At 43.2% G+C, this 27,668-nt stretch overlaps 1 protein-coding gene across 1 annotated transcript in view; it reads left to right on the top strand.

The window, feature by feature from the left end:
- The window catches only part of diaph2 (diaphanous-related formin 2), a 356,685-nt gene that overhangs the window by 144,716 nt on the left and 184,301 nt on the right, over nucleotides 1-27,668 (top strand). Inside the window, 1 exon segment of the mRNA XM_068715129.1 lies at nucleotides 955-1,069. Coding sequence (XP_068571230.1) covers nucleotides 955-1,069 — 115 coding nt within the window.

Genomic DNA, 27,668 nt, shown 5'->3' with positions numbered 1-27,668 from the left:
TTGCATGTTTTGCTACATCACTATATGGTGTTTCACCAGCCTAATTGAAAGATCGACTCATCTACACATGAACTGCTCTCTGTGAGCCGAGTGGGTGGCGTGAGAGAAGCTACGTGTGCAGAGGTTATCTACACTCAACACCAACACCGGCTCATGTTGAACGCTTCATAAGCCTCCCATTAAAGCGCCCATTATAGCCATTGTGTTGCTCGACGTAGCGACATTTTCCGATGGACTTGGGAATGATTGCCCAGCTTCGGCGGGAACTCTTCCCGTCTGTAATTACTGTGGTTTTATGGAGGTTAACGGCAACGGTGCAGTAGGCCAACAGCTAGTCAAGGCCCCTTGTTAAGAGCTCTCACCGTAGCGCTGAGCGCGACGTACAGCAGATTGTAGTGTCACACACGTTATTAGCTGCAGTAGTAATAACTGCAACATGTCAGATGGGTTTGTTTACGTCTGAATGTTTCCGTACTCTTGTCCGCTGAGTGCGGAGAGATTGAAAAAGGTCGGGGGTGTGAAGGGATCCCTGTGGCTCGCCATCACCTCGCTGTGTAAACAGGTTTTGCTGATGTTTTGTGCTGCAAACTGAAATTCTCATACTTCATTCATTTCAGGGAGGTCATCAAGTGCTTCGAATGGTTTGAGTCAGGGTCTATCCGCACGTTATCATTTTGACGCCGTCAGACTCCTGCGATTTGTCCTCCCACGAAAGAATGTCTTTAACCCCGCAGCCTCCTCTTTTGGTCCTTTTTTTGTTTGTTTGTTGCGCTTGCTACGGACGCACACGCAAGGACATGTGTGCGTCCACACACACAAAAAAAAAACAAAAAAAAAAACACACACACACACACACACAAACCCCCACATCTCAAGTGAGAACTTTTTGAGTGGCAGGTTGGTGGAATGGCGGTCTCTGATTGTGGTGATAATGGAATCCTTGTGTCATTGCAGATAGTGCCTCAGGAAATGGCAGAGAATTGCTTCTGGATCAAAGTCAAAGAAGAGAAGTTTGAGAATCCTGACCTATTTGCTCAGCTCTCCCTCTACTTCTCCTCGCAGAGCAAAGGTAAGGAGGCGTCATCTCTCTCTTCACTCTTTCCTTAATTAATCTACGCACACATGCTTCATTTAGCCTCTCGGGCAATAGATGCCAAGCCACTTTCATCTTGTGACACTTTAGGAAGCCATTTTTTTTTTCCCTCTCTGAAATGTTAATTATCTTTAAACCAAGCACTTTTCCCACTGCATTTAACACCATCTATTTATGCTCTCAAGTCAAACATCTGAGCCAATTAACGATACCAATGCAGTGTGTTTTTATATTTTTATGTTTTTGAGAAAGCTAGAATGCGAATGCTGCACATTGTATGTGTTCTTTGTACCCGATAGTAGTTTCAGATCAGTGTTTTTGTGCCTGTGTGTGTGTGTGTGTGTGTGTGTGTGTGCGCACATGGACGTGCACAAAACTTGAACTCGTACGCGTATGTGTGAACCGAGGGAAGTTATGCTTGGTTTGCTTCTTGCCTTTTCCAGTCCAGCAGGCCAATCTTCCATCGTGGGAAGACGGGAGGCTTTTTGTGAAGGAAGCTCTGGGAGTTTTCTTGTCCCGGCCAGTTTGTTTCTCAGATACACAACCAGGCTACCTAACTTGCTGATGAATAACACAAGCAGTACAGAGCAAGTTTGTTTTTGCATGGAAAAGACGTGTGTTTGTGTGTGTGTGTATGTGTGTGTGTGTGTGAAGGCACTTGATGTATTCCTCCCATGGCAATTTGAGTGTTTTCCACTTCTTTGACAGTGTGTGTGTGTGCATGTGTGTAGCGCACCCCTCTAATTCTGGCAGCAGTAGGAGGGGAGAAGTCAGAGCCCTGTCAAGCGCAGAACAGTCAAATCTGAGCTCTGTCAGGGTGTGTGGACAGAACTATACAGAATCCACCAACTTTTCCCACATCCCCACCGTCTGTTTGGACACCAGTCAGCCCGCCAGCAGCTCCTTCCCTCCAGGTCTACAAACTAGACTTGACTCTGTTTTTTGTTCTGTGGAAATAAATAGCATTTCTGCCTCAGCTGCCGCAAAATTATTTGCCGGCATATTTGGGAATTTGGGTTGTCGCGAGGCTTAATGAAGTCGCAGGGATGAGCCTCTGTTCTCTCACCAGACAGCTTGATATTTCAACATGTGTCGTTTCTGAAGGGACCTTTATGAAACCTTTGCGATGCCTAATTCATTGTTTTAATTTCTGCTCTTTGATTCAATTTTTACCTTTTTGTTATCGAGGGGAAACGTATTTAATATTCATAGTTGGTTAAGCAGCAAATCAGCATGTTTGCAGAGCACACTCTGCTATAAAAAGGACATTTTCAAATAGATTCTCGAGATTAAATACAACTTTCCGTTCGGAGGTCCACAGACACATGACTTTAATTCAGCTTTAAATGTCCTCTTAGACTCTTTATTAAATTCACTTTCTCACCCACTGGGCTTTTAAAAAAAAAAAAAAAAAAAAAAAAAAAAAGGAACTATAGATAGTCCATGTTCCCGCTGGCAGGGTAGGAATTCATGATCCAGCATTTCCCCTGGGAGTTACCTTTGCTGGATCCCTATCAATTACCCCTGCAGCGACTTCACTGAATCAGCTCTTTTCCCTCTATTGTTGAAAGAGAACATGATTTTCTCATGAATGAAAAATGCTGTTTAATGTTTGATATCTACCCCCCGCCCCCCCTCCTCGTCAGCGAAGTTGAAAGTCAATGAGTAGGCCTTTGATGTAGATGGTACTGCAAAAAAAAAAAAAAAGGTGCTAGATGGAATCTTCCCAAAATGAGATAGTTCATTTGTTTTTCTCTTTTCCTCCGTTACATGATTCATGCAGTATCGTCTTTCAAATGCATGCCGTCTGAGGATATGCAACAATAAGTGTGCTTGAACATGAAACACTTTGTCGGGGAAAAAAAAAAAGATCCCCGCTTTATTTCCGCTTTGAATCTGACCTATTTGGGAAGTGAGTATTCCTTCATCTTCAAGTCAAACTGGTTAACCGGCGTTGGATGTAGTTTAAAGCGGTTTCGGAGGATCAGGTGGAGAGACGCAAGTCTCGCAAGATTAATTCCTGAGGTCTCGTGTTCTCGTTGTAACCTCTCATCGTGGCCACGGACCATAAATCCTTTCTGCTGATTTGACAAACGTGTCACTTGTGAAAACCGACTTCATTTGTCTGCGATATTGCCCCTGTTTTTTAATAACACACACACACACACCTTCAGTACACGTTTGTTGTTGTGTTTTTTTTTTACTATGCTTCCTTGTGGTGCTTTCATCTTTGCCACATCTTAGTCGTGGATATTTATAAGTAAAGCACACTTCGGGGGACTAGTGTATCGTGAAAGATGAGGCAAGCAGGTGTAAATGCCTTCCCTGCAGAGCAGCCCTCAGAAATTGGTGAAAGAGGCGTCTGTTAACTCCACGTTCCTTGGGAATCTTGCTTGTTACTTGCATTGTTGAAGAACAACACTTTAGCAGTAAAAGAAAAAAAAAAAGAAAAAAAAGAATCACTTTAACAGCCCCCAATTTTCAGATGCTTATTACACTCAGAGGCCTCTAAAACAACCGAGAATGCAAGACTGTCATCTCCCCTGCTGCTTTTATGAGTCCCACTGTTTAATGAGTTTTTCCAAGAAAAGGAAATGATAGTCAAGAGGGATTTCAACCTCAGCTTCAATCTTCTAAAAGTTACTTTTTTTTTTCTTTCGTAATTTATAATGCGATGGTTCATTTGGAAATTCAACACGCACGTCAGTTATTAGGTCTGAAGGCCGCAGATTAAGGATACATCAAGGTGCCGCTCACTTCGGGTCGGCACAGGCAACCACGTGTTCTAAAAACAATAAAAAGAACAAATTAAACGTGCGATCTAAATCACTGTCCGCTGTAGCCAACGGGAAGGTAGCTCTGCAGAATAAAATAGGAATTTACAAGAAGCAGTTTAATTATTTTCACATATATAAAATAAGTAATTATGTTGCTGTGCTGATATACCAATATAGCCACAGTGATTCATGCTTCCAGTTTAAGCTAATAAAACTCTGTTGCAGTAAAAATTACAATAAAGCTTTTTGTTAATTTAAAGAGCAACCCGGCGATAAATCTTGTTTTTGAGCTCGAGCGTGGTTCTATAGCGTCTATGCAGTGAGCATTAATCCTCTTTGTAATTTCATTATTGTTCCTTGGCTGCATCCTGTTCTCGTGTGGGGAAACATAGCAGCCTATCTCCTGCCAGATGAAAATGTGTTGCACTTAAAGCTACACCTCAGTCGCTGATGTCAAGGCAGGGATTCCACCTTTGGCACCATCAAGTGCTTTGTGATCGGAAAAAAAAAATGTGTTACCACCCACACACACACACACACACACACACACAGAGCTGAGCGATCCGTTATCAAAGACACACATCTCCATTCGCTCTCCCTCGCCACCCCGCGTTTTCCCGTTTTTTTGAACTTATGTACTAAATAGACGCTGCAGATCAACGTGGCGACGTCATCGACTTATTTCATCTCCATAAAAACTGTTTTTCCCCTTTTTTCTTTCTTTTCTTTGTCCTTTCCCCTTCTGTTCTGCCTTCGCTTGACTGTATCGGCTTATTTCTTCTTTTTTTTTTTTCCTTTATGCTCTTCTCCATTGACTTGGCTCTCCCTTTTTTTTTTTTTCTTCTTTTACCCTCATCTCCCCTCAGTGCGCTTTATCAATCAGTGGGTTGTGCCTTTGTATGGCTCTCGGGATCAAATCAGATTCACTTCGGGATTGAATGTGTGTAGCCATGGCCTGCTGCATTTGAAAGGCAATTCATTCAGCTGGAACTTTGCAGTTCAATTTGAAACAAGATTGATGTTGGCAAACTTCACACCCCCTTTCTCCCAAAATGTTTCCTCCATTGCACGCACCAATTGCTGATGGACAAAGGGCATATGCCACTTTGTAATGGCGATGTCTAGGCGTCTCAGCAGAAACAACAGCGTGAGCGAAGGGAGGTAACTCGACAACAACTGAAATCCCCGAGCACACTGTATAGTTCAGTAATAACCTAGACAATCATTTGTGAATATTAAACCTCTACACATGATCGTGTTACTATGAGGTGGATGCATATATTTAGGGGTTGCAGTCACGTTGTACACATGCATATATTACAGAATCTTTAAGGTTTCATCGAGGGGGTCGTTGGTGCACTTTATGGTTTGAAAGTCAACGGCAGTCGTACTTCTGCGGAGAGAGACAGAGGCCTAATGAAGACGTATGTGCATTCTGAAGGAGGAATCAGAGGCTGCATGCCACCCCTGTGAGCAGGGTCATTGGGACCTTCTTTCCCAGCATGCCTCTGTGTTAATGATGGCGAGGCAACTAATGAACGTGCGAATAAGGCCGGAGGGGACGGGAGGGGGGGGGAAGTGTTACCAAACCAAACAGCACCTTTTGGAAATAAATTTCAAAACCGCTTGAGAGAAGAAGAAAAAAAAAAAAAAAAAGGGAAAGAGAGGCATCGAATAATGTTGTTGCAGTGAATATCAAGGGAGTCCTTTGCCTGGAGAATTTTAATCAGATTTCTGCACGTCGTGTTTTACTGACTAAATTACAACATGTGCAGTTTTTAACAGTTTGATTTGAACTTTTAGCCATTTATTGTATTTTGTTACTTCACCATCATGTTCTGTAAAAAAAAAAAAAAACAACTTGTGCCTGTAAAGGTCAGCCCTGGAAAGGTATCTTGGTTAAAACCTTACTACAAGTGACGGCTGCAGACATCCAACCCCTCATCACCTGGGATTCAAATCCCTCAGGAGTTGTCCTCGCTCTTGACACCCATTTTCCTCTACCTCTGTCCCTACAATTCCACCCACCCACCCACACACACACACCCACCCACACACACACACACACACACACACACACACACACACACACATCCTCTTCCCACTGAGCCAATGTGGTGTGCACACACCAGCAGATTCTCAATCCTTGCTACAAAGCCCCAGCAGCAGGGCGGTAATGACCCTGCCACAACGGCAGTAATGATGGAATCAGCGGGGGGTTTAGCTGGCTCTCTGACTCTCCCTAATAAGTCCCCTAATAACTCTGTTAACATCAGGGCTGACCCGGCCACCAGATCAAACACACTCACGCATGGTCAGCCGCCCCGCATGACACTCGGCAACCTCTCAGTCAGGCAAGAAAACTGTTGCCGACTAGCACACTGTGTGCTCTGGGGCCCTTCGGTGCTTGTCTATGGATACAAGTTTTGGCTCACAGAACACAGAAGCAACACTATAAGTGTCACTCAAACATATTTTTAATCCCATTAAGCTGTATTCATTCACTAACAATATGTCTTGTTGATAGAAACCTTTGTAAAGCTTGTTGCTCTTGAAAACAGTGTCCCCAGACTGCTGTTGGAGCTCTGCCTTCTCAGATAGTCACAATGTAATAAAGGCTTTTGTCTAATGACTTTAAGCTCAACTCAAGACACTGCAGCCCACTGTGGAATAGTCCGCCCCGTATTAATAGCCCGTGTACAACGATAAGCTCTTGATACGTTCTATGTCAAAGTGTTGGGGGAGTCGGGCTCGATGGTTTCGCCACGTTTCCCCGGAGAGCAGGCCTGTTTATTACGGACGCTGTTAATTGAGAGGATGGCGCTTTCGCCAAGGCGGCGTCCTCTGCATCTTTATCCTCGGCTTCTCTTCTCCTGCCATCGCTCCCTTTCTCTTCTCTTATCTCCTTTTCCTCCGCTCGCTTCTGAAATCATCTGTTTGGACGTGCAAAATGTCCATCTGGAGTCAGGGCCAGCCTATGTTACAAGAAAAACAACAAAAAACACCCACTCTCTCTCTCTCTCTCTCTCTCTCTCTCTCTCTCTCTCTCTCTCTCTCTCTCTCTCTCAGGCTCATTGTTTAACAGCTGCAGTGTCCCACAAACAAGATCACAATTGGCATTTTACCACATGCTCATTTTGTAAACTGTTGTGATTGTTTAGATGACCCCGATGACCTTTCCTCACGCCAGCGAATCGCGCGTTCTGGATTAAATGTCCGTTATTACTTAAAGCAAACCAAAGCGGATATTATCCCATTTTGGAGAAGAAAGGCCTCGAATGGTACCATTTCCCTCATTTTAGAAGATAGGGCATTAATTGCTGGCACAGGCGGGAGACATTTGTCTCAGTAAAACACAAAACACCCTGATGTTCATTACTCTCTGTTTGGGGCAGCCGGCCCACTGTGAATATCTCAGGGTCAGCCCTTTTTTCCTTGCTCATCCCTGCGCATTTTTTAATATATCACATATGAATGGAAATTAGTCCCTTAAATATTAATGACATGTAATTGGTTTGTTGTAGGAGACTATATTATGTGCGTGTGCATCTGTGTCTGTGAGAGGGAGGGAGGGAGGGAGGGAGGGAGAGCGATTTCCTCTCATTTCTACTTCATATTGCCTCGCTGTGATATCCCACTGATTTTAATCTTCTCTTCTCAGATGAGAGCCATTCTGGCTATCACGGTGCACTTTAACTTTAGCCCTCTGAATATTAGCTTCCTTTGATACCTGCCGCTTGCAGCCTTTCCTAGTCTGCACCCTGCTAACTTTAATGCGCCTTCGTGTACACTGTAATGTTCATCAAAATCTGTCTCTTCAAAAATAAATATCCCCTGTGCATCTAAATATTTCATTTCTTTTTTCCTGCTTGCCGGAGAACCCTCCTCTAACACGTTTGGGATGCATCAATCTTTCTATGTTGTCTCTTTTTAATCTAATTCTCCACTGGCCCTCAAAATATATATTGTGTTTCACTTTGTCGATGTAACTCATTGACAATATATTTAAGGAATCCCATTTATTTATCCTTTTTTTTTTTTTTTACTTTTATTTTCTGCATCTTCATCTGTCTGGAGCTGTTCCGTACACTCAGACAGCCCATACAGCGTTCGTTCACATACTGAATACCGATAAGTCTGGAACAAGGACACTGGGACAAAAAAAAAGAAGAAAAAAAAAAAGAAGGGGCCTGGGAAGTGACTCAAAGAGAAGAGCGCCGAGAGAAGTTCTCTTCCTGAATGTATTAGTTGAAACCATAATTCATTTTGATCGTTAAATGTTAAACCTCTATTTAATCGTGGGGGTCTTTGCATATTGTGTTTGTGCTCCCGCATCAAGACCTTGACCATGTTCCCTCACCATTTCCATTACATGGCATTTACCAGAATTACCATATGTGTTACGTCATGCATACTAACAACCGTCCTCCCCGCCACCGCTTCAGAAAATATGAACCTGTAACAGTGTCTGTTATTCTCAAGTGATCCTTGGTTTTAAAAACAAAAGGAGCGACGTGTTCAGTGTGTGTGTGTGTGTGTAGTGTGTATTTAGTGTCTGCACGCCTGCCTAATTGAGTGATAGGATGCTTATTAACAATGGGACTTGCGTTTAAAAGGAGGACAATGTCAGCACTGTCACTGGAGCTTTTCACATGGAAAAGCCCCAGCGGAGCTTCATTAACTTACCCCCATGATCCCAGACAGCAGAGTACGGAGCGCATATCTAATCCAGAGTACGAGAGCGCCGGCTTTTTTTCACTTGACGTGTGAAGGTTCACTCTTCACTGTGTGGATATGTGCAGGATTGGCTGTTGTTGTTGTTTTTTGAGCGATGGGTGAGACGTCAGTGAAAGTGTGTTAGTTTTAGTCCTTTTCAAAGAGTAAAACTATTAGAGAAAAATGGTAGGAAGTCAATATTTATCATAAGAAATGTGAAAAGCCTTTTTCTATCGCTCTGATTTCTTCTCTCTGAGTGTTTTCAGTGGCACTCAACATTCTATTAGCAGCTCATACAGCTTTGTTTTCACTCTTCTTGCCAGGTATTAATTTCAGGGGCGGATAGCTCTTCTAGTTTTTTTTTTTTTTTTTTTCTCTGATAGGCCTTCAGACACATTTGTTTTTCAAGCTGTTACAACTCAATCACCTGCTGTATTTCTTTCAAAGTCCTCTTAAATACGATTGGACACAAACTCCGTCGGCCACGCGGTTCACAGAATTCATCAGTCGTAATTGCAAATGTTTTACCACCTCAGTTTCTTTTTTTTAGCTCCGACTCTCTCCAAACATGCGAAGCATCCGGCTCCGTGTCGACTCACGATTTCCATACCGGAAAAACAAAAAAAGTGCACACAAGCCCCCGTCTCTCCGCCGGCTAACCCAACGCCTGACACAGTGCACAGTGGCCCGCTGAGTTTGTTACATGGCATTAAGTTTAATTTGTCTTTGGTGGAATTGGTTTGTGACTACAAGTGGGCCAGAGGGTGATACTCCACAGTCGGTCTGGCTGGAAAGGGACAGAGAGGAGACAGAGGAACAGCGGGGGTGGGGTGGGGGGGGGGGGCAACAACCTCGATGTCGCATACAGGATGGGTAAACAATCAGAGCGCTGCGTGCTCAAGATGCTGCCTCCTTGAATATAAACAATCATGGCTTCTCATGCCACAGCGAGGTGAATTACTGCACAGACAGACAAAGGTTGAGATGAGGCAAAGGCAGAGTGAGGTAGACAGAGCTGCCTGATTACAGTCTGTTATCCTCAGTCACCCGGAGGAGAAAACAGGAGGAAAAAGGCAACACAACAGGAAAACAGACAGAGGGACACTTAACGGTTAAAGTTGGGATACTCAATTTTTATAATGTTATGAATTTTGTAGCTGGTTGAGTCTGATTTGGTAGATTTTGATTTATTGGTGTTTTTTTGGTATAATGTGCATGAAGATAAAACATGTTATTGAAAAGCTAATAAAACACACAAATAGGCTCCGGTGATTTTGAGACGGCTAATTTAGCAATGTGTGTCTTCCTCTTGCATGATTTGTTTGTCCCTGAATATTTCATTAGTGAAGCAGCTTTTCACCACAGGTCTAAGTGCCAATCTGCCATTTTGGGTGTCTTTGTTCATTAACAATACAGTATTTCTACCTGCAAAACAATCAAAAGCAGGCCCCCACATTTGAGCTCTGCGTCGATTCCATTCCGACATATAGAAAGTGAAATCACCTCGTAGAGAAAGGAAGGATTCAGTTCCAACAAACGTTCGAGGGGATTCATGTTGAGTTTCCTCGTTCTGCTCACTTCCCCCTCCTCCTTTCTTTACTCTTCCCCGTCTTTACCTCCCTGTCATCTCCCTTGAACTTTAAGTCAGTATCTCCCCCTCTTTTGTCTCCTCTTATCGTTGTCTTGCTACAGTATCCACAGCATGCATATTTTACATCTGTCTGTATTCCTTTTGTCCTTCTGAATGTTCGTCTCTTGTTCTGTTTACCGTCTTGGTATCGGCCCTTTAACGTTATTTTTTTCTTCACACTATTCTTCCTTCTTTTTCTTTAAGGAAGGATGGGTCAAAAAAAAAAACTAACTTTTCAAAGCTCCCGATAATGAATCCACTCATCTAACAAGCATGTATGGTTATTTTTGAACAGCTGTATTTTTATTTTTCCATATGTTATACTTCCTTTTTTGTCTGTCTTCTTGCAGCCTCTGAAGAAGATGAATGGTGGAATTATCATTTAAAAGTTGACGCGTTAAATCGAGAGAACAAGGCATACGGGTACTGTTTTGTGCAGGAGGAATTATAGATAAATGGATGTGTGTTATTTGTTGTTGCACTGCAGACGCCTTCGGGGGGGTGGTGGGGGGAGGGGGACTTTCTCTGAATTGCAGCATTTGCAGACTGTTTCCTTCTTTGTCCTCTCCGTTTGATCATGTTTTATTAAACACAGTGTACTGAAACAAAAGCAGAAAGCCAAAGCCGTTCCTGTGATGAATATGAAGAGGACGGAACGACTCTGCTGTAAGTGTGAACTATTATTTCAGTGTTGTTTGCCTTTTACTGTACAAACATTCACAAAACTCCGAGGTGGCCTGGGCCCGCTCTGAAGCCTCGCTCAGACTTTGCCGTGTTAAGCTTTAGGTCTTTCCGTGGTGTTGCACCGTTGTTGCACTTTTTGCTCCACCCACACATGCAAGCGGGTGAAAACTACATCAGTAACACTTCATGGTACTGGCAGGGCCGTGGGATTTTTTTTTTTTTGCATTTGCTTTTACTGTATACATAAGCACGCTGGAGTCGGCTGCAATGCCACGCCGAATCGAGCACATTTCCCTGAAACATTCGCTCATCCGCCATTCAAATCCGCAGCAGGCAGGCCTGACCGCTGCACAGCATATTCCAGCAGGTGATTTATCGCCGCCGCATCCTGTCCACACCTTTGACCCGAGTTGCTCATTGTTATATGAGGGCCGGCGGTCGTCGAGTCCGTGGATAAATGTTACGCTGCATGGGAAGTGCAGGTCCAGCCGTGGGTGGAAACCGTTAAAATGGTGGTTTTAAAGAGTAGACAGATTACTTTGACTGTGTGGATTTGCGTTAAGGTGTTTCTGCTCTCCTGGTCTTTCTTTTCACCTTTTCAACTCTCTTCCAATCCATCTCTGGCTGAGGTAAAGCAGCTTATTAACCTTTCTGAGGCCACAGGCATCCCCAAGATGGAAAGAATCCACAGATGCACTGTGTAAGACAAATTAACCTTAGAGGATTGATACGCCTTGATTTTTTTTATTTTATTTTAATCACACTAAGCGGCGGAACACAGTGAATATTTTATGTCTGATGCGAATGTGATGAACATATTACAATTTTGATTAAAAGTTCCGGCGCACTGGAATGGAGATCTGAACTGGAGGAATGTCAATGTGGATATTCCCATATATCTTGTTGACACGATGTCAATCAACACTTCTTCTTCTTCTTCACGTTATTGTAAACATTCTTCATATTTATCATGTTTTCATGTTAAATAAGAAAACCACACACTGTACATCCTGTAAGCCGCGCTGTACAGAGTGACACATAGAGTGATGACCCCTCTTAGTAGCCGCTCCACAGATGTGTTTAGAAGAAGACTGATGGGAGTATGCAGATGTACATGCATTCACCCTCATTGCCATACTGGTTAGGGGCAAATGGCCAGCTGTTTAAATTTTGAGGTATTCCCCTTCACTCAACTATTACACGTGACAATTGATCTGGGGCAATTTCTAAATTTCTTGAAATGCTATACATCTTTTACAAATATGCTACGGCTGCACTGTGGCTTAGTGGAGAGCAGGGTCGTCCTTCAGCCAGAGGATCGGCGGCGGTTCGATTGCTCCCGTAGCTGTGCCTACGGACTAAGTTAGTCCTGCTGGTGGGCTACTACCATCAGCGTATGAATGGGTGTGAATGATGACAAGGAGTGCGAAAGCGCTTTGACTGGTTGGAAAGACAAGTACAGTCCATTTACCATAATTGACTATCGATGCACTTAGAGATCCCGCAGTAACGGGGGAAAGCTCGAGAAAGAAAGGTGCACAAGCGTCACCTTCAGCCCATTACTCTGCCCCTGACATCAGGGGTCCACCCTCCAGGAGGGTGCTTCCAGGGGGTAAAAGCTCCCAGTGCTCTCTTTATGCGCTCCCTAAAGCAGTTTGACTTGAGTGAAACAAACAAATTGTAGTTCTGTTGTTTAGTTTGTGTTAATGTTCCGTTATCTTCCCCTGGTTTTAATGGATGCAGTCGGCAGCAGACTGTAATGAGCCGGCGGGCCAGTGGCAACACTCTGGGGTTAATTGTTTGCGTGTCACGGTTGCAGTTTGCTTTACTTTACCGGCATTAGCCAAAGCTCATGCAGTGGTGAGAGCGAAAGGCCTGTGCCAGGATGTGATGAGCTGGCGGTGTAATGGATGACTAAGCAGGGCGCGCCGGCCACTCGGGCCCATGAACCCCTCTCTACATCTGAGGCTGGGTTTGTTCATTAAAGGTGTGGGATACGGTCTGACCCCAGGCGAGTCTCGACTGACCCCACTCTCTGTAAATGCCTCATCAGCTTTGCTTTTCCCATACTGGACCGCCTGACTTAATCTGTGCTTTTACTCGTGCAACCTAAGTTATGTACGTATGTGTGTATATGTGTGTGTGTGTGTGTGTGTGTGTGTGTGTGTATATATGTGTGTGTGTGTGTGTGTGTGTGTGTGTGTGTGTGTGTGTGTGTGTGTGTGTGTGCTGGTGCGTGCGCGTATTTGTATGTGTGTTAATGAGGGCTCCTGGTGGTGTGTAATTAACACAACAGCAAATGTCCCCAAAGGGTAAGATTAACGTTGAACACATTAGACACAATGGAGCCCGGGAGAGACTTTTTTTTTTTTTGGCAATTAAATGTTTTGTGTGTGTGCATGTGTGCGTCTATGTGTGTGTGTGTGTGTGTGTGTGTTTGTGTGTGTGCAAGTACAACCATAATTCATGTTTGCATAACTGTATTGCTGCCACTTCTGTCTCTCAGACGCGCACACACACACACACACACACAAGAACACACGGCCAGACAAAGCCAGCAGTCCCTCAGGATTTGCAGGCTCCTAACATACAGGCTGGCAGGATTCTGTCTGCCTTCCTCTCCCGGCCGCCTCCTCCACACAACCTGGTCCAACAAAGATAAACACATGCTGGGTAGATTATTAGAGAAGTACCAAGGGCCCCACAGGAGAGCAGCGAGTGCACCATTGTGTTTCCAACGTGGTGGTACCTTGTAGAATCCGATGCAGTCGCCCCCAGGGTGTTCTGATACATAGTTAGACACAGGTGGGCGCTGATACCAGCGTGAGAGCTACAACGGACTCCAATGACATTTCATTGTCAAAAGAAACTCGCGGCGCATTGTTTACACTAATGGCATTGCTGGTGCTTTAGATGCTCTTGCAGCGTGTCGGGTAGGGATAGACAGCTGTTTACAGATGTGTTAGACAGATAAGGGAAGTTATTCTTTTATTAATCTCATGCTGACATAAACGCACCTTTGACTGCTCAGGGATTTCTGTGTTGTTGAGCAAAAAAGAGTGTTAGTTTTGTATTGTAGACGTCAGCTGCACGATGTACTAAGTGACTGTGTGGCCACCGGTGACTAGTCAGTGGCAATCTAACCTCATCCGTGACCCAATGTACCGGCCCCGTTTGGACCCCCCAAAAAAAAACGCTCCGTGAGTCGTTGGCCACGTTAATGTTTCCTAAACCTAACTTCCCGTGAAAATGGACGTCTATTTTGACGCTACGCATGTAAAGAGCGTGTATATGAACACGTGGTCCTTCCACCCAAAACTAACGCCAGAAGGATACCAAGTGAATCAATCTCCGACGCCAAGGGGCACGGACCAAAAGGTCTGTCGAAATTGGCCAAACAACAAAGGCATGGCCCTGTGTTTTCTCTTTAAACACACAAAAGGTCAGAAGATCATCTTTTAAGTGGTTACGTTTCCAGCCTGATCTGGAGCGCACAGCTGAGGTATGTGGTTTGTTAACATGACAGGGCGTCTCTCTCTCTCTCTCTCTCCTGCGGCCAAGTTCTCTGCCATCATTGCGGTTGTAGTTGAATTATTTCTTGGTCCACTTGATTCAATCCCCACTGGAAGCGTTTTTTTTTTTTTTTTTTTACCTCTGTAAGCTCATCTCACGGAACAGATACACTTCTGTTATATAAACTGTATGAACCCACACTGACCCCCCCCCCCCCCCCCCCCCTCTGGGGGGGGCGTGGCCAGACACTTTTTGTTATTGGGGCCCAGACTTATGAGCGGGTGACATTTAAACAGCGAGTTCCCAAAGACCATGAGCCGGATTTCTTATTTTGTTTGTTTCCAAACAGACATGACATTAATGCGAGACTCTTCTTCTGCAACTTAAAGACATGTGACGCATTAAGCATGGAGCGCTGTTTGCACGCTTAACGGTAGGCTGAATCGTTCCTTTGTGTGTATTTGAGCCGTGAACACAGCTTGCACCACAATGGATTGAATGACCTCCTCGTCTCACTTGGATGTTTTTGGGGAAAAAAAATAAAAATCTTAAAACGAGGTTGAGTGGGTTCCGCTGCTATATTGACGGTGAAATACCTGAAAGTGACAAAGGCCTGTGAATCAGATCTTACAATATACTGCATTAACAATGACACCTTAAGGTCCATGCAGGGCTACAAGCGGGGCATCAGTGGCTTGCCACATCACTTTCCCCCACGCGACATGGCCTTCAGGTAATGCTGGATGGCTCTCATCGTCGGTATCAGAAAGGGCAAACGTTTCAGCCTACTGCAGCTGAAAAAAAAAAAAAAGCTTTTAACCACTGGCACAGTGTGCGTATCAAAAAGCCTAACGTTTTTACACTCGCAGCCAAAACCAGTAGCACATGTAGCCCGGGAACCCCCAGAGCCTTTTTTTTTGAGTTGACCTCTCCGCTGCAAACCAAAAAGAAGATCTTAAGCTTCCGTTGCTTTTTTGGCAGGCTAGACGCTACTCTGGCCGCTGCCTCGCAGCCTATAGGTTTTAACTGAAATGCACCTATAAACGAAGGTGTTGTTTACTTGTAAAGCAGTTCACACTTACTGCCTCTGACTGGGTGGATGCCCATCAAACGTAATCTGCGTAGACAGCTGTTTGGATCACACAAACACCTTGCTGTGTATGTGTTTTGAACGTATTAACCGTATCTGTATTGATCGACCAATCAGATTCCCCTCGCTCGCCACCGTACGTGGGGAAATAAAATCAATTTGATTTCTTCCGACGACGCCGACATGAAAACTATTTTGGTTCAGTAAATGTCTGCTGTCACTCAGGCTGGTGACGGCAGGTTAGCGAGCAGCTGTCCACTCGGCTCCCCAGGAGCTGCTGCTGACAGATGGGCAGATACGTTTTGCCGAAGACAGAGTCAGTGTCACGGATGCAGAAAAGAGAACTGGATCTACAGCGCCGAAGGCTATGCCCCGTTCCAAAGTTGCTCAGGGTCACATGAAGAAAAAAAAAAAAAAAAAAAAAGTTTGAGTCTTCCTGGGATCTTTCCTATCCACGGGGCCCATAGAGCCATTCATTTAAGCCCCGCCTCCCAGCTCTTGGTCCAGCCTCGTTCTCAGGCTCAGTCGCATGAACGGCCGAAGAAAAATAACTCTGGATTCAGCTGGTTTTTTTTACAACTTTTAGGACCCAATGACTTTAACATTTAAAATGTAGCCGCTAAGTAAAGACTATGGGAACAAAGTACTTTTGGGCTTTCTTTGTCAGCATTTTCCAAGCAGCTTGACGAGCTGGGAGTGAGAATGTTTTCACCTGCAAGTGTGTTTTCAAAGCAACACATTACTACCAGAACATATGCTGAGCACGTCTTACTATATTTGAGTTATTAGTAACTAGTTATGTCTCGTACATCCCGACCGTTTTCATGCAGTCGTTCCCAAAGACAGGGTCGCGGGACATTTTTATTAGGGTCGCATTTTAAATCGATTTGCAGAATTTGTTCCATAGTCTGATATTTAACTTTTATATCTGCTGTACACCTTTGAGCCACATGAGGAAGCTTGAATGCTCACATCGTTCTGATCATTGTAGTCTACTTATAACATAATCTACTATGAAATGTTGGCATATATTCTGTTTGTTTAACTGATGAGAGGAATTTAAAATAATGAGACAGCCTGTTGACTCCACCTAAATGCATTTATTATGTTTCATTTATAAATATTTGAACATGTGTATATGAATAAAACAGAGTGGATATCTCTGCTGAACGTTCATTTACGCACACATTTATTCTTCTCACAATATATAGATTAGGCCTATTGTTATTTGGAAAGCAATGATTTGGCTTTTTTTTTATGTATATACCTTTGTAAAATGTTTTTTTTTTTGGATCCAAACACAATGCCACTGAACCTTTGTTGAATAGAGCAGTCAGACAGAATATGCAAGAAAAAGCGAGGATGTGTGAAAGAGTGAGCGCGGGGAAATAAATGGGGCTGAGATGTTCACACACACACGAATGAGATGTTTAAAGAAGTAGTATTATTTGAGATGAAGGGAAGTGAAAGAGGCAGAGCGATGTGATAAGTTCACGGGTGGAGGCTGTTATTTCTGCTCAAGAAAATGATAACGTTTCTCAGCAGAGGATCGGTGCATACTGCACCACACCAATGTCAACGTTATTGGATCAGGAGTAAGCTCAGAGACTTCTAACTGATCTTGCTTCACTGGCAACCAGAAATGACTCTCTTAGTACACTGGTGTGTTGATTTCATGAGCTGCGCCGGGAGAAACCAGTTGGATTTGGGTTAAGCCAAATGTGAATTGACTTAGGGTTCAGACGTAAGTCTATTATGGACACACGTGTGCCCTGTGACACGTGTACGGACAGGAATACCCAACATGGACATACGCACACTGGCCTCAACAGGCCGCCTGCACTAGTATTATTGTTCTGTCTGTTGTAATTAAGAAAAACACGCCGTCAAAAAACCAACAGTCAACTTTGGTTCACTGGTGTCTGAGTTTCTTGATGTGAGTGTCCTCCAGCAACAGAGTAAATAAGCCCCAATTAATGTGACATTCTCACCAGAATATATGAATAGCTCTCTGCGCAAATTCAAAGTCTCTAAAGCGGTTAATTGCCGATCAGGGCTGGCAGGTCAAGGGTATTTTCGCTACTTTCCAACAATCATCGCTGAACAAGCTGCCAAACCAGAAGGAAATATATTCTTGCTCTCTGGTGCTAGACCAAGTCAGCACAAAAATGCTGTCACCTGCAACACGGGGACTTGTCAGTGCCAGCTCTTTTGGGAAACGAGCGCCGCAAACATGGAAGCAGAGGTGTTGGTGTTTGTTTAGCTCAGCAGGAAAAAAAAAAAAAAAAAAAAAAAAAGTGTTCAGGGTGTTCGCAATCAATGGTGGAAATAATGACACGCACCTATCACAAGTACCGGGACGCAACGTCACAAGAAGCACGGCTCATTTATAGGAGGTCATTTATTAAAATGTTAAACCAAGGGGCGGGAAGCCAGTATTTGCCTTTGTGGAACTAGCCAAATGTTTAATAGTTCTTATTTCATGAATTACTACAGATCATAAAATTAATGAAATGACCAATCTTTCAAAACACTAATTTATGAAGACGTGTTTATCTGGAATGACTTGCAGGAGGTAGAGCTTTGTTTACTGAACTGACATGTACAACCATGAACTTATAGCCAGCAGCATGTCTCTGAGGCTTCCCTCAGTCAGCAAGGTAAATATCAACTCATGAGGAAAATAAACATATTCATACAATTTGAACCTCCTCCTCAGTAACAAAGCCTCTTTTATCAAATCATTCACTTTGGTCTCCATTGCTGTTGCAGTTTTAAATATGTTGTTTACACTTGTTCTGGAGGATATTTCATCTTGAAATATGATGACCTGAATAAAACAAACTGGATTCATTGCAGGTGCATAAGGAAAGGTAGACACCAAAGCTTTAGGGTATATTTCACTATATCCTTCTTTCCCTGTCATTTGCATGCCACGGTCCTCTTTTTTTTTTTTTTTGCTCGTGTGAGTACTTTATTCACACGTTACCTGTCATCGTTCCACACACAAGGTGCCGTCATCTGAGAGCCTATCTGCCAGTAGGGGGCACTGTGATACAGGCCAATAACTGCAGCCTCTCTGAGGTTTGAATCCGTGGAAAGTGGAGGAAAGTACAGATCTCCTCAAAGCCTCGTCGGGGCTTTGGAAATCATAGAAGTATCTAATAGAAGCCAACACAACACATCCACCGTCGAAATTTCATCAGCTCACATAGTGAGGGTTTCCATATGTTGAGACAGGGAGCGCTCTGGATGTTTGACCCGTGCCGACCCAGAATCGACTCATTTACTGCCAAAAATATTAACTTTCACGTGTTTCATATCCCGGAGGAGTAAGTGTATTTCAATGCCACGTTCAATCTGTTTTTTATCAGGTACTGTTTTTTTTGGTTTTTTTCTTTTTTTTCTTTCAAGACCAGTTGAACCATTTCTCTCAGGAGCTTGTTGTCCTCAAGACTCCACCGCTTTGCTGGATGTGTTGAGGCAACTTAGAAGAAAAAAACAAAAACCAGTGGAGCTGAGTGAAAGACCAAACTGTTCCTTAAGAATGTTGAAATGTCATGTGATATATAGATCTCGGTGAAGTAAACCACGTTATCAGGAGGCCCAGAAAGACTTCCTGAGATTTATTATTTTTGGAAAAAGAAAACATTTTTCTCCTCGCAATACCGCGTTTTCAAACAACTTATGTTGTAATATGTAGTGCGTGCGTTTGATGAATCTGCGGTTTGAGTTTGTTTTTCGATATTTTTCGTCCAACACGATGCCTAACGTTGGAGCGTGAGCAGCCATCGCACTGACTGTGGACGCCGGACATTGCATCGATTGCCTCTTTCGACGCGTATTGGCTCCCTGCGACACAGGTTTGTGCACCTGAACAGCAACAACCCCATGGAAAGATACTCCTTTGAATATTTCATAACGAGCCAAGTGGAAATATATTCATAGAACCAGGTGCATTAACAATTGATAACATCCAAAACAATTCAACAGGGTCATGCCTTGTTCACTTCAATGTGTCGTTTCAGTAACCTTCAATCATTCTTTTCAGACTGTCGGAATCTGACACTACAGAGCATTAGCTGCATTGTTTTATTATTTCTGATGCCCTTCTAATGATAATCAAAGCCAGCTTATTGACACTGATTATTCTGTTATGTGTACTATGCAACATCCATGCTTTTTTTTTTTTCTTTTCTTGTTCTTTTACATTATCTCAGCTCGCCTGATGGTTGTACTCATCTAATTGGTCCTTAGACGTGGTCCTTGTAGTCAGGCGGGTGACAATAGATCCTATAATAAACATGCAATAGATCTTATAATAATGCCACTATTATTTCACAGTGTTGTTATTTACACGCATCGCTATTCCACCAAAGAATTCAAAGATAATGAACGTGACATTTTGCAGGCGACAAATCCATTTGTCGTTGCTCTGTGGTGGACGCGCTTCCTGATGTAGACGCTGTTTCTAACTGACCTCAAACCCAGTTTTCCATTTCTGTACTTCCAGTTTTGCGTTGCCTGTTGGCTGTCCCGTTCACCTCATCGTTGCTTGAACTAGGGCGCCCCCACAGTGCGTCACTGTGATTACTCTGCTCACTGTTACCTGCTTTATTGTCATTTATGTGCCGAAATAAATGTTTTTAAAGGTTAGGGTCAGGCCCCGAGGCGCCCTAGTTCAGGCTAAAACCGATACCAATAAATCCGCTGTATAATAATAATAATATTGGCCGATTCATCGCTCTAGCACTACTGGGATCACCACAAAAAGTGTGCAGGGAAGTTGCAATAACCTATAAACAAACAACAACAATAGAGACGCGTGGCTATGCGAACATCGAATTGGTCGGCGGACTTGGCTTCCACACACCGCTGCATGTTTACGGCCCTTTGACAGCAGAGCCATCGATGGTGGGAATGCGGCCGCCGTTACCTTGGGTTGTCGGTGCAATCTCCATCTGCCACCTGCTGTGGTCTGAACGTCTGCCGCTGCTTTTTGACACATAACTTCTTTGTCAGAATAATCCAGATTGTCAAGTTTATTGAATCATTCATATTGCATACATTAAGCTTTTAAATCTTGCAAGTACACATGCATTGTATGTTCCCCATTAATATAGTTCAAACGTATATTTACAATATTTCATATGTCTCCTTTTTTTCCCCCTCAATCCTTGTCTCCCCTAACCTGTAACCATAGGCAAAGCACCCCGGGAAAGAGAAACTCCAAAGGTGTGGATCATTTTACAATATGGTTACCACGGCTTCTGGTGGGATTTCCAATTAAGATGCAATCTGTTATCTGCTCAGATGACTAATAAGCACAACAAAGCCATGGAGGGGACCCCCTGGAATTCATATCAGACCACTCGAAATAACCATCAACCCTCCTATCTGATGCACTGCCAATACCTGCTCACTTTCCCAATTAAAACCCCAGGCAGGTCGCTCTCCTGTTAATAAGGAATGTATTAGGGCTGCTGTCACTGTGACATGTAATGGGTAGGAACCAGCTCACTTTATGGGCTGAGGACATTTTGTGTTGTTCGTGGGCTTCATTTTTTTTTTTATCTGAAATCAATGTGTGTGTGTGTGTGTGTGTGTGTGTGTGTGTGTGTGTGTGTGTGTGTGTTCATACGTGTGGGCAAAAACACAACTGCATGCCATGAGAGGGCATTGTGGGTCAGCGCCGTTGTGTTCTTCTGCGATAATTAGGACAGTGCTGTGTCCAATCAGACGCAGAGACCGCCAGTGACAGCACAGCATTGATGACCTTCATTTCGTGATAAAGCCAATTACAACATGAAAGAGAAAAAAAAAAAAAAAAATATGAAAATGTGTTGCAAAGGGAAATGTACAAGGACACATTTTCTCACTTAATATATATATTTATTTTTTTTTAGCATTTTGTGGGGCTTGTGGCTGACTATGACCAAAACCTTTAAACACACATTGAAGCTCAGCGTTACTTTTTGCTGTTGCTTTGATTCGGTGTGTTTGTGCATGTGTGTGTGTGTGTGTGTGTGTGTGTGTGTGTGTGTGTGTGTGTGTGGGACAAAAGCAGTCCAGTTGCCTAGTAATAACAATCCCTTTGGAGCTTGCGATGTTTAATTTGTATTGTAGCTGTGTCAGAGAGGTGTTGATTAACCATTTTATGATTTCAGTCTGGAAACGGTTGTTTGATTTTGCTTATTTCCCTAATTAGCGACGCCTCACAGTTACAGTGTATGTATGTGAACGACAGCCTCACGCGTGACATTCATCCAGGTGTTGCCGTTGTTGGGTTCATCCCCTCTGCATGCGCAGTGGTGCTTGCCTCTGTGTGTTTCATGTGCATGAGCGTGGCATGTGTGGGGATTTCTCTTTCAACAGGGGGAACTCGCTGGCTCGGCAGCGGAAGGTATGAGAGTATCTTGGCTTCGTTGTAGTTTGATAGGCCCACGTACGCACATCCCCACGGAGATTAAGCACCATGGGCAAGCCTCTCCTCAGGGCAAATAGCACCGGGTGGAAAATAACTCTCCTCCGCACTATGTCGTCTGTCTCTGCTTCTGATCCAGACCCAACATGCACAAAGGCTACAACCATTCATTAGGGTACACACACACACACAGGCATATGATCGTACAAACACACAAACACGCTAGTGCTCAGACAGACAGGAGAGTCTGGATCCAGATTCTTTAGTTTCAAGGCAGAGAGAGAGAGAGAGAGAGAGAGAGAGAGAGAGAGAGAGAGGCAGGCAAAGTAGATGCTGTAGTTTAATTAGGCTCTGCCAGCACCCGCTGAGAATTGCTCCTAAATTTGACACTGTTTTTCAAATGTCACCGCCAAGTGCTTTACTTAGAATGGAATGCAAGTCATTATTCAGATTGTGTCGCGTTCATCCCGTTTTATTTATTTTTTTTTCTTCTGTGGTTTCCTTGGCACTGTAATTATTGATGATTTAGCAAATGAAAGCAAAAAAAAAAAAATTGCTAATGGCCACTGATGGAAAATCCAAATGCTATTTTTGACTCTGACAACATAATATAATACGATATTTGCATACAAGTTAAGTACAAAAGAGCCAGTTTGCTGTCAGATTTCATCAAGATAATTCAAATTTGTTGTTATTATTTTTTTAAAACAAAATGCATTTAGTCGTATGAGCTTCACTTCAGTGGCTATGCGTGGCGTTCGGTACTTATTGGCCCTATTAAAGGTGCAATATACTGTAGGTAATAAGGAGCATTTCTGTTGGCCCTCACCATGGCGATGCCTGAGGCGGTGGCTTGCAGCTAACGGCGCTCACGGTGCTAACAGTACAAACTACGGCAGACATGCTGACGGAGCTAGCGGTGTTTATCTGAGGGGGGGGGGGGGAATCTGAGAGGACGCTGTCGGTCAGTGCAGCGCTATCAGCTGTAACTGTCACATGGGAGCAGTGCGGAATGGCCGTGAGCGAACCAGTGAGGCACGCTCACGTGCACTCACATGCACTCACATGCACTAAAAGCACACTCGGTGGGCCTGGCTATGTCAACAAAGCAAGGAGAAGCTTGGATAACAACATATAAAGAGGGAGAGCTACTTTACTCTTACTACATTATATCTTTACAGAGCAAGTCGTTTGCTGCTATATTAGTGCTCTGATTGTCATATATATATATATATATATATATATATATATATATATATATATATATATATATATATATATATATATATATATATATATATATTGCTTCTTTAAACATTGGAAACATCCCCCAAAGTTTGTAGGTCTATAATTAAAATGTATTGATTACAGTAAGCATAGAAACAGCAGGAGCCCATCCCTTTTAGCAGAGGGGTTGCAGACGCTGGCTCCTTTGGTACCTTAAGGACAACATAGGTAAACACAGCAACTGGTGCAGCACACACAGACACACACACACACACACATACACACACACACATGGAAGCAAAGTAAACTGGGGCCCTTCATAACATACAGTACAATATTGTCCACCAAAGCCTGTTACTCTCTCTGTGTGCACTTTTGTGTTTTCATCCTCTTCCTACGTCTCCAATTCACTCACTGTTAGTATTCCCCAAATGCCCAGTGAGCTTGGACACTCGTATCAGTTGGGCAACGCTCTGTTTGTGCCTTCAACCCTCATCTCTGAACACAGGAGTCTCCACTGTGATCAGCGGAGTCCACCGAGGATAATTTATCAACTTGAATGGGCTCTCTACCAGATATAATCCTCCAGCAGTGCTGGAAATGGTTTGATTTTACTTGGGGCATCCTCCCACTGTGTGCCTCCGAAGCAGCATCCAGCGTATAAAGCTCCTATACAGTAGTGATATAATGTCTACCTCTGGTATCGACTCTTACAAGCCGAATGCCCCTATGCACATCAGTTTCTACCGAGGCAATTTACTTGAGCATTTTCTGAGAAGCACTATCCTGCCGCAGAGTCATTGAGTTGGGTGTCTCGTCTACAAGTCAACCCATTGACCTAATTCTAAATTATTCTAAATAAAAATGAAAATAAATACTTATTTTTTGTTAAATTTCTGAATTATTTTGGAGTTATTTTTGTTGATTTGCAAAACCAACAAGCATAGAAAAAAAAAATATAATAATATTATAATATATATATATATATATATATATATATATATATATATACTTCTTATGCTACAGGGTTATATTGCCCACCCCACAGCCACGCTGAGGAAAGCAATGAACTCTTCTTAAAGGATATGAATTACCATAAACAGAAGAAGAACAATGATGACTCTTTTAATCGATAGTCATTCAATTGTTTCGTTATGATGTTTTGAAATGTGAAATGGCAAAGGTTTGCCCATATTTTTATTGCAACTGCTAGAGGCGTACGGTCGTCCGTTGTGACTCGAGCTCAGCCCTGGCAGCTATGCGACACTGCCGTGACCTAAGCTCAGCCAGAGGTTTGTGTGAGTGGCTGGTTGGGTTGTGAATCGCATTTGGCACAAAGTCAGACAGACAGTAAGGCATACCTGTTAGTAGACTTTGATAGCGGAGGCATTTGTGAAAGCTGTCGGCCTGTCCTCACAGTTAGGGTTATGCTTTCTTGGAATATTGTAAAATTATGAATCTTGTTTAGGAGTTAGGTATGATCCAGTATCAGGTATGGAGTACACTGAATTTAGGTTTATGGTTTAGTGTTGCCAATGAAGTGCCCTCATAAGGAAAAAGCTACTGTGAGATCTGTGTGTCTGTGTGTGTGTGTGTGTGTGTGTGTGTGTGTGTGTGTGTGTGTGTGCTTTGTAGTGTATACAGTGTATTGCTGGCCATCATGGAAGGTATTGCACAGCCCTATGGGCATTCCTCATCCATTGGAATTGTTATCATTGCACCTCCATGGCAGAGCACAGGACTTTGTTGCAATTTTAATGAATCTTTGACCTAGATTCGGTGTGTGTGTGTGTGTGTGTGTGTGTGTGATGCATGTCAGTCTTAACACTGTCAGCTGAACACATTTGCCATTGATGGGGGGAGGGTAGCTGAGCAGAAATGTAGTGCTGTCCAGAATTCCCCTCACACTGACTCTACATGAGCCTGAATTCACTCCTAAAAAAAAGTGTGTCTGATGCACGTGTGTGTGTGTGTGTGTGTGTGTGTGTGTGTGTGTGTGTGTGTGTGTGTGTGTGTGTGTGTGGCTGCACAATCAAAAATCCAGCGCTGTGCTTTGTATATTAATGTGCCCCTCGTTTATGCATTGATGAAAGAGTCACCTGTGGGGTTTTGGGAGTTCTGCAAAAAAAAAAAAATCTTTTTTTTTTTTCTGAGGGAGCAAAGTCCTGAAAAGTCAGACAGACAGAAGCAGAAAAATGGAGGACTCATCACTGACAACCGTGTCATAGCTTAGTGTATGCACTGACAGGGTTAACACTGAATTATAGCTCTTCTTTTTTTTTTTTTTCTTTCAATTTGGCAGCTTGCTGTTCTGCTCCAGCCACTTTGTTTTTGCTGCTAGTAGAGCAAAGACAACTCTTGGGCAAAGTGAAGCCTCTTCCGGGAATGAAAGAATGAATGGCCCACTCTAACGTAATCAGTTCCAATGACTCAAAACCTACGTCTGCCACCATGTCTTTTCTCAACACGATGTGGAAACATATGATTGAAGCCATTTACGTGTCTTGATAACACACTTCAGCTGTTACCTGAATATGACAGATTTTGACCGTTATATAAGATGAAAATACACTTATATAGCTCTATAGTAACAAACTCAGTACTTCCGCTTCTTTTTGAACAGTATTCCTGCCTCAGTGGTAGCCAGATGTTGTGTGCCCTGGTTTTATCTTTTACAAACAAACCCCTCGCTTAATTAGTGGACTTTGCCTGCCAGATACGCCAATGCATGGTGGATGTGGACCCTTGACTGGAACTGGGAGTAAAATTAAACAAGGAATGGGGAGGTGGAAGAGGATTCCTCATTGGGTGATTAAAAGTAACCTTTAAAGCCACGGAGAAGCTGTTAGCCATGCCCTTTCTTTTTTTTTCCCGCAAATGCCATCTTAGAACTCTAGGTCTAATGATGCTACAATACTTTCAGGCAATTACATTGCCTCTAAATTGATCCCAAAGTATCGGACTTGTGAGTGAGCAAAATAAAGAGGGAGAGGAACAGCAGGAAGGCGGATGCCTATGCTGCCATCAGGTAGGCAAGAGGCCTGGGTGATTTAGAGTTGTTGCTAGTCAGAAGCTCACATTTAAACCAGATTAAACCATAGATGGTGGGCTGCTCTATTAATGCTCTTTTGTTTTTTTCCTCCCCTCATCTCTCTTGCTCTCATTTTTCTAATGCTAGCAACAAGAGAATGGATTCGCCAATGCTAGCAGGCATGCCACATGCCCTGGTGCGGGCAGGGCAGATGGCATCGTGACATGAAGTGTCTCGGTTATGAAGTAATTGACCAATGAGTGCAGCGGGGGGTCTAGCGATTAGCCAATCAGCGACAAGGGCGGGACCAACATCGTTGCAAAGCTGTTGTGAAGTGCCGTCTCCTGTGCGCCGTAGACAGCATGGCTTCAATACTGCCCAGATCATAGTTTGACTCTTAAAACTCAAAAACAGGTGGCCGAGCATCAGTGTGGTCTTAAAATGCTGTTAGATTCAGGCGGACACGTTGGTCTCCAGTGATTGAATAGCATTGAATATTGGCTTTTTTTTTTTTTTTACTGTATTTTTTCTGTCTTTTTATCCATATCTGCCTCAGCCATGCTCACCATTTAAAACGGTTCACATGTAATCAAGTCGTTATAGGATTGGAAGTATACTAATCCCACCTACCTTTTTGCAGATTTAGAAAATGCTTAAGCGTGTTCCCCGTGGATCTCTGTGGAAATGTGAGAGTATAGAATGTGGCAACCCATTGTTGGGGCAAATTAATTGCTGTGAATTCACGCATGAAACAGGAGGATTTCATGCATGTAATACCTCTCGAATTATCGGGATTGTGCAAGAATTAGCAATATCTCGTGCTTACCTAAATGCAAGTACAATACATAAATTAGTTCAAGAACTGAAGTATTTCCATCATAGCGGGTCCTGAGTTGTTAGGCATGTTCACGTTTTCTTTATAGTTGTCTGCAATTAAACGGACAAACTAATAACTGTCCCTTCACGGCACAGAGCACACGCATGCAGTTGAATTGCAAACATTTTAATCATTAACTAAGAATTAGCTTTTCATGACTTCATCAAGTTAGTGGCCTTCAAGTGGCGGATTGCTCCTTCTTTAAAACTGATGTATAATGGGTTATTAATGATGAGTTAATTAAGAAAACTCATTAATTTAACATCGGCGCTGTCGCTGGCAAAACAGTACTGCCAGCACAAATTTATTTTAAGAAAGTAGAAGTTGAATACAAACATTGCACAGCTGTCACGAAACATCTCGCGCTCTTACTGCTTATCACAAACAAACAACGCTGTGAGGCGGTGAAGTGAACAACTATGATTGGGAATAATAAGGTGAACGAATAAAACTAGCAGCTAAGCAGTGGAATGCGCCCAAAGTACAGACATACAGCGTGACGTTGACCACTTTTGAGTCGTTGGATATCCTCTCACATGTGTGTTGGACGTTAACCTCCTTGCTCTCTTTTTATATCGCAAAAAATATGCAACACACACCGACTTT

Source organism: Cebidichthys violaceus, unplaced genomic scaffold (genome assembly GCF_023349555.1).
Source record: "Cebidichthys violaceus isolate CVI_PGR_0920_01 unplaced genomic scaffold, fCebVio1.0.p SCAF_2, whole genome shotgun sequence".
NCBI classification, from domain to species: Eukaryota; Metazoa; Chordata; class Actinopteri; order Perciformes; family Stichaeidae; genus Cebidichthys; species Cebidichthys violaceus.
The sequence above is the reverse complement of the archived record's forward strand: the minus strand, read 5'-3'. Positions and strand labels throughout refer to the sequence as shown.